General features: G+C 45.9%; 1 protein-coding gene across 1 annotated transcript in view; it reads right to left on the bottom strand.

The window, feature by feature from the left end:
• GALNT14 (polypeptide N-acetylgalactosaminyltransferase 14) overlaps positions 1-12,307 on the bottom strand; it is a 200,429-nt gene that overhangs the window by 13,200 nt on the left and 174,922 nt on the right. The window contains exons 10-13 of the mRNA XM_074989855.1: positions 9,276-9,402; positions 7,183-7,275; positions 5,174-5,257; positions 3,961-4,105 (exon numbers count right to left, since the gene is read on the bottom strand). Coding sequence (XP_074845956.1) covers positions 3,961-4,105; positions 5,174-5,257; positions 7,183-7,275; positions 9,276-9,402 — 449 coding nt within the window. The remainder of the gene's footprint in view (positions 1-3,960; positions 4,106-5,173; positions 5,258-7,182; positions 7,276-9,275; positions 9,403-12,307) is intronic.

Below are 12,307 nucleotides of genomic sequence, written 5' to 3' on the forward strand. Positions count from 1 at the left end.
ACTTTTGTCTGTTTGCTTTCTGCATTTGTCAGTATTTTGTGTATAGCCTGTTTCAGTGTTCCTCCTCACTGTTAGGCCTTGAGCTAGATAAAACAATGGAATTTTCATCCCAGGGGAAATTATGACATTAGCCGTGTCTACACGTGCACACTACTTCGAAGTAGCGGCACTAACTTCGAAATAGCGCCCGTCACGGCTACACGTGTTGGGCGCTATTTCGATGTTAACATCGACGTTAGGCGGCGAGACGTCGAAGCCGCTAACCCCATGAGGGGATGGGAATAGCGCCCTACTTCGAAGTTGAACATCGAAGTAGGGCACGTGTAGCCGATCCGCGTCCCGCAACATCGAAATAGCAGGGTCCGCCATGGCGGCCATCAGCTGAGGGGTTGAGAGACGCTCTCTCTCCAGCCCCTGCGGGGCTCTATGGTCACCGTGTGCAGCAGCCCTTAGCCCAGGGCTTCTGGCTGCTGCTGCTGCAGCTGGGGATCCATGCTGCACGCACAGGGTCTGCAACCAGTTGTCGGCTCTGTGGATCTTGTGTTGTTTAGTGCAACTGTGTCTGGGAGGGGCCCTTTAAGGGAGCGGCTTGCTGTTGAGTCTGCCCTGTGACCCTGTCTGCAGCTGTGCCTGGCACCCTTATTTCGATGTGTGCTACTTTGGCATGTAGACGTTCCCTCGCAGTGCCTATTTCGATGTGGTGCTGCGCAATGTCGATGTTGAACGTCGACGTTGCCAGCCCTGGAGGACGTGTAGATGTTATTCATCGAAATAGCCTATTTTGATGTCGCTACATCGAAATAAGCTACTTCGATGTAGGCTTCACATGTAGACATAGCCATTTTGAATCTAGTATTCACCTTGAATCACAGTGGGAAGTGGAAATGTCCAAACATTTTGTGGAACAAAAAACAATTAAAGTTTCTAATTAGAAATGTCAAAACCAAAAATGTTATTTCATTTTGATCAAAAATGTTAATTTGAAATGTTGCAACCATCATTTTTCATTCAAAATACAGTAAACTCTTTCATATTCAGCAGCCCCAGGACCAGGACATTGCTGGATATTCAAATATGGTAGATAATAAAGATGTACATCTAGCAATGCATAACACTAAAAAACAATCAAAAATGTATGCAGAGTACTCCATCTACCAACAACAGTCATATTCTACACTGTAAATTTATATGGTATTTACTTGTATTTACTTTTACTATACTGTACTTACGGAAAACATAACTAAGATTTACTTATGGTTAAAATGCCGATTATTTGAGAGTTCCGAATGCCAGAATGCCAGATATGAGTTTATTGTACCAAGAAATTTCAAATGACGTTTTATTTTGAAATGTTGGCTTGAAGCAACATTTTTCCTTCTCATTTTCATGCTGGGAAAATTTGAAAATGTCATCAAAATTTTCAGAGAGAATTTATGTGACATGTTTTAAGCAGCTCCAGTTAACTTTTCCCCTGTTGTATGTGTGTTCTTCTACACAGCAGCACACAAAAGAAAGATTTTTTAAAACAAGGAGAATAGGGTAGATTATAAAAATTGTTGCAGAAATTCTAGGGCAGTACCTGACACTACTGTCATCTTACCTGTCAAATTGACTAAAATCCAACTTGCCATTGTCAATTTAGCAGTACACATTTTCATGTACTAAAGGTGCAAAAAGGTAGGTAAAATGCGTATATGGTAGCAGGTCTCATTTGCACATGCAAATTAGGTAATTATGCAACAATATAATCATGTTTCATCACTTATATGCATTATTACCCATTTTGCATATGTAACCCCCAAATACTTAGGCTATGTCTACACTATAAGCTAGAGGTGTGATTTCTCCTGCTTATATACACATACTTGCACTAGCTAGTGCAAGAAGCAGTACAGCCACACTAGAATGGGGTAGTAGCAGGTCAGCTGTCACTCCTCTGTTGCTACCACAGCAACCCTTCTATTTACGGTTGTACTAGCTCGATGAGAGCTCGTACAAGTATGTGTACACAAGAAGGGGAAGCACACCGTGTGGGCTAGTATGTCAATGTAACAGTGCTGCCTTTGGCCAGGCAGAGCACTGCACCAAAGTTCACTCAGTCTGGTGAGGTACTCAGTCGGTTCCTGTTGCTGGAGCCTCAAAGGTTTTCTCTTTATTCTTGATGTGGTCACTTGGGCCAGGGTCTACAAACTCCCTCAGTTCTTAAGTCTCTGAGGGGCTGGTAGGGGAATCCAGAACTGTCTCCTCCACTGGGCTGCAGCTCAGCATCCTTAAACCAAACAAGCAGAATCGGGCCTCTACAACACCTCCTGCTGTACTCTGAGCTCCTTCCACCTCCCATGGTTTCCATACACTTTTCACCCTGTTGGTCCCATTGTCTCTTCTCAGCAGGTGGGCTCTGAAAAGCACCCCAGCAGCTTGCTGGCAGGAGTTCCCTTCTCCACTCTGTTCACTTCTCTGGCACCAGCCCTGCCTCCCAACCCCCCAGATCTTTTATTCTCACAGCTGCTGTTAGGCCACCATTCAGACTTGGCCAGCAGTTTTTGCCATAACTCCTTGGCTGCAGGGCCAGTCCAGGATATATGCTCCCCATGATACACCCCTGGCTCCCAGTGTAGACACAGCTTAAGTGAAAAAATGTACAGTTATTGCATTTACATGCACGCAGTAGGTACACAGTTGCTTAGGATCTATTTTTAGATAGCTCCCATTAGGGGAGTATCAGAGCACCTGACAGACATTAATGAACTTATTTTCATAGCACCTCTGTGGAGTAGGGAAGCTCTATTGTTTAACAAATGGGGGAAAAGAGGCTCAAAGAGAGGAAATAGATTGCCCAAGGTCACACAGGAAGCCCAGGGCACAGACAGGATTTAAAAACAGATCTTCTGACTCCAAGGCCTCAGCTTCCTGCTCCAGTGAGTCTCTTCTGAGAACCTGGAGCAGAGAACGCCTGCTGACTGACGCTGTGCATTTCTTCTCACAGTGAGATTTTAAAACATAAATGAGGTCATGCTCATTAAGCTCTTGCTAGTTTAATGGGCAATTTAATATTGAATGAATGCAGACTATGAAGTTATAAATACCATTGCAATTCAGTACATTTCTGAAATAGAGAGAGGGGTAAATAGGTCGGAAAGATGAGAGCAAATTATAGTTCTCATTTTCTTCCTCTGACCTCTGCCTTTGAATTGCACCCAAAAAGCAAACAGGTCTGAGTGACCTGGCTTGCAGATGCGGAGTGCTCAGTACAGCTCGGGAAAAGCAGGTTAGGCCAAAGGGGGTCTCACATCATCTTTTCATTTACTCGATTCTGGGGCTGTCTGGTCACAGGGCCAGGCCCCTGATGGCTGAAGCAATTGGCAGGAGCTCCCAAAAGCCGCAAGTGATTTTGGTTATTTTTTTTATTGGCAACTGGGGATGATCAGGGATCCCTCACCACACTTCCACTCCCTCTCCCCAGCCATTGGGCAGGGAAACAGTAGCAGCCCAGTGTTACTCAGACATTGCCCTGCAGGGGGCAGTCTTCCAGTGGACAATAAACCAACCAAATCTGCCTCCATGTACTGGAGGCCCAGGACCCATGACAGATCCACTTTGGGGCCATGCCTACTTTACCCAGAAGAGCAACACACTCAGGGTCAATCTTCCAGGGTTTGATTTCACACACCTCGCAGAGATACGTGAATTGACCTATTGGGGTTGGCAGTCGACCCCTGTACTCCTTGTGATAGTGAGGAGTAAGGAAGGTTGATGGGAGACTTTCTCCCGTCGACCTTCCACAGTGAAAGCAACCAGGGAAGTTGATTGCCGATAAGTTGATTCTAGCTACTAGAATTGTGTATCTGCAATCGACTTAGCTGCCTAGTGTAGACCAAGCCTAAGATTCCAGGTGAATTACGTAAAGCTCAGCTTTCTTTTTATGTGCATTAGCGCGGCAGGGCTAAAACAAACAGTTACCTGTGCCACTGCTGCCGCACCTTTGCTGCTGATGCAAGGATTTAAGTTCAGGACTGGAAACTCCTGGTCTTCAGACTTCTGGGACTCTAGGCACCTTTGTCTCTGCCGGATCATTCCAGACTGATACAATGATTCCTCAGGAATCCTGGGAGAAGACAATGTTACAGTACCTGCTATAGACAGGCACAACATTCATGAAGAGGTGGGGCTGTTTGCCCAGTTGGTTGGATTATGAAGGACTGCAAGGCCCAGCACAGTGATGGGTCACTATATGTTTTAGAGGGGGTGGATAGTTACACTTCAGAGCAGGTATCTCATGGTGGACTGAGAGCCTTCTGATGTAGCATCACTACAGGAGATAGACCAAGAGTGTCACATACAGCAAATACAGCAGACAGAAATAAATCAGGAACCTTTCACTCTCAAGTGTGAGGAAACCTCATATTAAGCTGCCCACTAGTCTCTCACTCACACTGCAATGCCCCTCGGTAGGAAGAAAGCCGTGCATAGTAGGAGTTCATCTACACTTGCTATGCCAGAGTTGTGCAGCTGCACTAGTTGAGTGCTTCAGCGCAGCCACTACCAAAGCCGATGGGAAAGGATGTCAGCCGATGGGAGAGGTGGCAGCTAGGTCAACGGAACCATTCTTCTATCCTCTTACTGCATTCTACACCTGGGGCTAGGTTTGTCTACCTACATCACTCTGGGAGAGGTAGAGTTCTCACATTTCTGAGCAACGTAGCTGGGCTGGCCCAACTTAATGTACTTCACACCCAAGTCTCACTTCTTCCTCTCTTTCCACCCCAAGGCAATCACTCCCAACAGGTCCCCATGTGCAGCTCCACAATCTTTTGCATCATTTCCTAAGATGGATGGTAGCTGACACTGAGAAAATTGCTGCAATGCCTTCTGAGGCAATTCTGGTGCTCAAGGGAGGTGGGGTGGCTGAAAGTGGGTGAAAAAAACACACTTCAGCAAAACAACTGAGCTGCAGAGTCAGATGGGCTCTGGCTTAGCAGCCCTCAGGCACTTGCTGTTGCCTGCAGGCAGAAGACAATTTCCCAAAAAAGGTTCTCAGTGCAGACTTCTGAGTTCTCCCCTCTGCCACAGAGCGGAAAACTCAGATGGAAAAGGAGATCTGGGAGGTGTCAGTCACATACCAATCAGCGCCCACTAAAACTTTCTGAAGGAGGATAGAATCATTGGCCAATACCTAAGTTCTGGATAAACGTTTTCTAGGTACCACTTGAAGGTCTGGCATTTCAAGCGCCTCCTCAGTTCCAGTCTGCTCTTGATGCTGTGGGGAGGAAAACATGATGTAGCTATAACAATTGCAGCGAACACACAGACGTTACATGTGGAGGCAGATCTACATCCTGAAGATCAGATCCAAGTCACAAGGTTGGAAGGAAAGGTTTGTGTAGGCAGGGCTAGCAGCGGGCCCTGGGCAAGATGCAGGGGGATGGGGTTGGCTCCATACCCCCAAAAGATGCAGGCTTCAGACAGAAGGTTTGGGATTAGGGGCTAGCCTCCCCCAGCCAACCCTCAGCACCACCAAGACCAGCTGAGCAGGACTGTGGTGTTGATTTAGAGAGCCAGAGAGCTGCTTTGGGGTAGCTGTGGTGGCAATCAGGAGCTCCAGGGTCTTTTAAATCAATGGGCCCCAGGACAGTGATTTCCTTTGTCCCCTCACCGTCCCACCCAGCTCAGCACCCCCATATACAGCTACCAAACCTACAAATACTCAAGACAGGGAGTCTGGGAACCTGGCTTCTATTCCTTACTTGGCAACTCATTTCACTTCTCTGCACCTTGGTTTCTTGTCAGTAACATAGGACTAACAACACTTCCCCACCTTGGTGCAGTGGTTTGAGACTGATGGAAGAACAGGCTGATACAATAAATATTTAACTTATGCTATTTAATCTGCTAAGCATTAAATTAATATAGAAATTTTACGTGAAATGAAGATCAATTATGCTGATGAAATAGTAATAATAATAATAATAATAATAATGTGGTCCTAATTTTGGAAAGCACTTAAATATGTACTAAAATCCCTTTGAAGTCAGTAGAATTTAACAACCCTTAAACACCTATTGATGTCCAGGAGGTAAGATAGCCACATGCCCTCCTGTATGTGAATGCATCTCTCCCAGCCTTAGGGGTGGAGCTACTGTAACCAGGATTCAATCTAGGATGAGGACAAATCACCCCCACCCCTCTAAGTTATTTGATGAATCCAGGCCCAATTTACCAGCTGAGGGAGCATATTCTACCCCTGATTGTTTCCTGGTTTCACCAGGCTGCCTGTCCAGGCCATGTCCCGTTTAACCAACAAATTAAGCAAGTATCAAGCCAGCACATGTGGGCTGTTTGTAACTATGAAACAGTAAAAAAAACATCCCAGTCAGTTTGCTATCCCCTTCCCAGAATGCCCTGTCCTCCCTGCAGTTCTGTTTGCCAAATGCCACAGAGCTTTTCCTCCTCTCTGTGCTGGTAGCAGAGAGGAGGATATGGCTGACTGTACTTTAATAATCTCGATTCTCTGAAAACTGAAAAGCAGAAGAGACTCTGCTCCAGCAGTTCACCTTTGGACTGAGACATGCTCATTCTCAGCTTGAAAGGAGAATTTCTGTGAAAGTGAGGAGCATGTAAAATGAGGGGATTAGAATGCAAGGCTGGCTGGTTTCTGAACTCCAGAATTTGCTGCCTGAGAATGCAGACCTTTTTTGAATAAGGAGGATTTCTAACTAGCCATGATTATAAAGGAAAGGACTCACAAATGTCCTGGAGAAGAATAAAGGGCAGTAATTCAGCTCCCAGACAGCGATGTCTGCCAAGACACCACCCAGAGCATGCTGGTCTTTTTCTTGCCTGTTGGTTTCACTTCTAAACTGCAGTGCTGAAGCCTCACTCTAGGACAAGAGCTACTTGAAGTCCAGAGCAGGAATGTGGGTGGGTGTTCTCAACAAGAGTTCAGTCCTCTCCTTGGTATGACGTAACAGCTTCTAAACAAACTGGTTATATGCTTGGGAACTGGGACTTACCCATTGCATTTGCCTAATATTAGCAATTAATGAACTGTTACTAGAGAAACCACAGGGAGATCTCCAGAGGGGCATTGTATGCACCTATATCGCCATCCTGAACTTTTCAATGCATACGGTACACTAGGCAGACCACTTTTTGCTTCCACTGGCCACCAGAACCACCACTTACTCTCCATAGGGCCTCCCTTGTGCTGCAGGCCGGGCAGCGTAGTAGTACTGTTTGAACTCATCCATCCACACTTCAGCTGTGCGCTTGGTATTTCTGGAGGGACAACCAACGGCTGAGGTGAAAACCAATGAAGCATACAAAGGAACTTTCTACTTTCATTCAAGGAAGCCACAGAACACTGTGACTATACCTATCCCTCCAGCACACCACCAACATATTTGGGCTGCTACTTTGGCTCCACACAGGCCTCACTCACATGAATCCATTCCTGAGTACCACAATGATACCTCTTCTTCCCTGTCCCTGCAATTGCTATATACAATCTAGATGACTGCTTAAATAGGAAGAATGACATCTCCTCAGGAGTAATAAGATCATTGGATCTTTTGTACCTGGAAGCACAGTGAGTTCTCACAGTAATGTGCCAGTCAGGCCTCTTTGGAGCTTTGTCTCACAGCCGGTGGAGGGGGGTGTCTCTCAAGGGCTGTACAGTTCAGCTGTTTTGCTTCTCAGGGTCATGTCAAGTGTTTCCCACATTTCAACCCCTGTGCATTTGTCCTCTTGCCTCCTTGAATGTTATTTGAATAAACTCAAACTCAGATTGTAACTCAATAGAAACCGTAATGCTCTGTGGCTTCAATGTGAGACCAGAAAGTGGCTCAGATGTTCTCCAGGTCAGCCTGGACATGTGCAGAAGGCTTGCAGAGCTTTCAGAAATCTTGTGACAATCCTGAGTGAAGTTTAGAGCCAGTAAGAAACCCTCAAACCTAGAGAGTTTAATGCAGATTCAGTTTTCCTTGCAAATACTTCTTGCTGCTCTGTGTCTGTTCTCTCACTTCTCTGTCTTTCAAGAATACTCTCTCTGCAAGTGATGGCCTCAATATTTAATGGTTCAGACTATCACTGTAAAAACCACCAGATTGTAAACTCCTCAGGGCAGTGACTGACCTTAGATTAATTTTCTCTTTAGCACCAATAAAATTCCTGGCAATTAGCTAGCAACAGTTATGCAAATTATGCACAAGTCTGGAACCTGAGCAATCTTTCAGAGACTGGTGCAGAAGGGAGTGGAAAGAGGGGGCATCAAATTAAAATCGATCCTGGAAGAACCCTGGAGGTATTTATTTATGTATTGGGCTTCTTTTAGGAGCCCTGAAGGGAGACAGGATTATTAGGTTGCCTAAGTCCACACTTCAACCAAGTTCACATCTTGGAATTCTAGTGGTTAGCGCTAAAAGTCAATGCTGGGCTCATCTGGTCTTAGCCAACGCTTTGCTACTACCAACACATGATTCCCCAGAATGCATGTTCCAATTCCTTTTTGAACAGTTCTATTGACAAGACCCAGCTACCTCTCACAGTGGCCATTCCATTTGCTTAATCATTCTTCTTGTTGGAGATGGACCTACATCACAATGTTCCAGCCCAGATCTCAACTACCTTATATTCAAAGACATTCTGACTGGGAGAATTTGGTTTGGCCTAAAAGAGAGATGAGGGTCCCAGTTGCTCCCAACTGTCAGAATTCCAAGCCTTTCTGAGGGTGGGAGAGTCAAACTGCACCACATCTCAAGTCACCTTGCTCCTCTGGCTTGGTCTCCAATATGGCTATGTTCTCGCAGGGATTTGGCCCCTGATTTTTTGGTCTGGTTGAATGGTCCTCAGCCTCAGGCCAGAGTTGATGAGGACTAGGTATCACTAAGACACTTCAATCTTCCCATCATTTCAGAGATGCTCAGTTCCAGCCTGATGGCATCTGGGAATCAGACAGGGGAAGGAGGGTTCCCTGCCAATCCTCTTGTGCTTGGGGACAGGCAAAGCAGCATAGGAGCCACTACCACTGTGGTGGCCTAGGTCCCAGGAGGAATCCCCTGCTCTGGGGAAATCCTGAGGGGCCCAAATGCCCTGGGTTTAGGTCTTTTTTTGGGGGGGTGGGGGGGACTGGAACTCTTTTGAAATGTTGACACCTCTAATCTTTCCAGACAAAATTCCCCCTCCCCTTCCTCCATTACTGAGGTGGGCTGTGCTCTCCCTGCAACATCCAATTCACATATCAACGAACCATATGAAGAAAGTCAGAGCACAATACCTACTTTATGTAGGTGTTGGCATTTCCCTCTGGAAAGACATAGGGATGTTTCTTCCGGAACACGTGTCCAACCCGGCTACAGGGGATAATTTCCAGGCTCCCTCCACACATCCACACACGGAAGGAAATTTCTGCAAGATAAGGAGCATAAACATTTTCTCTGCTGACTACTAGAGCAGGGTAGATCCTGAGATTCTCTCTCACCTCACCCTTTGCCACACCAAATCCAAGTAAACCCTTTACTGGAGGTGCTTTCCTAGTCTCAGCTTTCTCAAAATTACATTTCAAATCTCCTTACTCTCTGCCGGAAGGCAACACACTTGAAACCTACCCACAGCACAGCAGGGAATATCGCAACAGGAAGAATTAGACTGCAAGACAGACAGCACAGCTTACATCTCAGAAACATCTTGCGGTTTGTTCCCCTTGAAATTACTTTTGCCCTGCTTAATTCAGAGTCACGTTCCTCCACAGGGGCTCCCCCAGGCACAGTATGATTTCAGCCTATTAATGATTGTAACATCCCTTTAGAGGGCCCACATTTTTACGAGGCAGGGTCTGATTCAGCAAAGTGCTGAGCTAATCATGAAAGGTCCTGGGCACCATTCAGCTCCCACTGAAATCAAAGGGAGTTGAGAGTGTTTGACACATCCCAGGAAGCGCTCATCATCTTGTCCAACTAGGGCTGTGGGAGCTTTGTTGCCTGCATGCTTACAACAAGGTCAGTTACAGACTCATTTGCCCATGCAGCTGTGTGCAGGGTCAGCATGAAAAACAGAGCCCCTGGTGTCAGGAAATGTAGTCCAGACTTCCCAAAGCCAGGTTCTAAATGTCCATTTGGTCCTTTTTGGAAGCATTTATATCCCCTATGGACCAAGTATTCAATACTGGAGTAACTAGCTGGAATTCTACAGGTGTGTTGTGGAGGAGGTGATATTAGCTGCTCTAATAGTCCCTTCTGGCCTTAAAAATCCATAAGTCTGAAACCACATTGCCAGAGTGACAGTGAGACGGCTGTGTTAGTCTGTATTCTATCAAAACAAGAAAGCAGTCAAGTAGCACTTTAAAGACTAACAAATTAATTTATTAGGTGATGAGCTTTCGTGGGACACAAAAGCTCATAACCTAATAAATTATTTTGTTAGTCTTTAAAGTGCTACTTGACTGCTTTTTTGTTCTCATTGCCAGAGGTTCATTTTGAATTTTAGGCAGAATAGGGATTCAAACCCCTTGTGGGGAACAGAGAGAAAATAAGTAGAAATGAGATTCACACTTTTGTGTGCCCTGGAGGCTGATTTTTGAAAGTGTAAAGAGATATTTAGCATCCATCCAGTTTTACAAGCATTGAGTCACTCCTCCCCTGGAAAACAGTAAAGTACGGCTACCCCATTTTACTGATGAATCACAGACATTAAGCAGGAAAGACACCCATTAGATCATCAGGTCCATTGCCCTACCCATTCACAACTGTTCATAAGAACATAAGAATGGCCATTTGGGTCAGACCAAAGGTCCACCTGGCCCAGCATCCTGCCTTCCAGTGCCACATGTCTCAGACGGAATGAACAGAATGGAGACTTATGCTTCATTTTTCCAGTATTAGCATGTGGTATTGATCAATTCCTGCTTCAATACAAAAAATGACCAATAAGGGTATGTCTGCACAGCAGCCCTATTCTGGAAATACTTATTTCGAAATAACGATGCTACACAAAAAATGCAGAAAAGGAAAGACAGACAGACAGCAAAGCAGGGAGAACGGAGTGTTGGAAGGGAAAAAAAGCTAATGGGCTAGCATCACATCCTGAATCCATTAAGGGCTAGCTAGTACTTAACAGATGTCACCATTATTTGAAGGTAGTTCAGCGACTGACATGAAATTAGTTGGTGGGTCTCACTCTAACAGTGCCAGCTAAGGGCCCCCAGCCCATTTAGCATCTCTGCCGGCATTCTTGGCAGACAAAGTGAACAGCCGGGGAATTAACCACCCTAGCAACAGCCCTTGAGATGGTCCCTTCAGGTCAGGCCTGAGGGGTGCTAAAGGCTTGTCCATGCTGTAGTGGGATGAAGCACCATCTATCTGGAGGCTGATACTCATCAGCCTGGCACAAAAGAGCTGAAGAAGGAAGTTTCAAACTAGCACTGACAGTGACAACATGCTAATAGCCCTCCCTCTAATTCAAATGCAGGTTCCAACTTGCTTTTATTTTTAATGGAGTCTGGCAGTCCCCTGTGCTTGGCAATCACATTGCTGTGAAGCTGTGGAGTTCACAGTTAATGCTGGGGAAAAAACAAACCAACAACCAAAAACAAACAAAAAAAAAAAACCAACCAACAACCCACTGCAGTGCAGCATCGTATTCAAAGTGCTCCATCTAATTAGGCAGAAGAGTAAATCACAAGAGGGTTGAAATGTATTTCACTGCAAATATAATTAAATGCACAGTCAGTCATTCCAGTCCTGCAAAATGCACCACACGATCCTCACTTCTTAGGCACTTACCCTGAAGCCAGTGGAGTTGCTCTGGCAAAAGTGAGATCAGAACCTGGCCCCACGAGTGCTTGGAGCTGGGGCAATTCTCTTCCGTCACAGCAGGACGGTGAAAAGCTCTGTGGCTAGGACACTGAGGGCTGTGCAATGGGCTCTGTGCAGAGGTCAGATCAGGAGCTAGCCTCACATAGCTAGAGGCTCAGGTCCACTACTTTGATGTCACCCTGTGAACCTGTTTGGTCCGTTTTGCATGGTATGCACTTTCCCTTACACACCCAAGCTAACATATTGCTTCTCAGCTACCTTGTGCAGGAGCACCCCCTGGGCCAGGCACACCACAGCTGTTGCAGAGAAAAGTCAACTCTCCCCCTCTGTGCCTGGAAGGTTCACTGTGGTGTAGGTGGGGTTTACAACCTGCCTACCCTCAGGAACTCTGTTAGTAGAGGATACCAAAAGGGATGGTTACTGGTGCTATTACAGGACTGCCCAGAGACCCCCAATGAGATCAGAGCCCCAAACATTCCCTGCCTCAAAGACCTTACAGG

Source organism: Carettochelys insculpta, chromosome 3, assembly GCF_033958435.1.
Source record: "Carettochelys insculpta isolate YL-2023 chromosome 3, ASM3395843v1, whole genome shotgun sequence".
Lineage (NCBI taxonomy): Eukaryota > Metazoa > Chordata > Testudines > Carettochelyidae > Carettochelys > Carettochelys insculpta.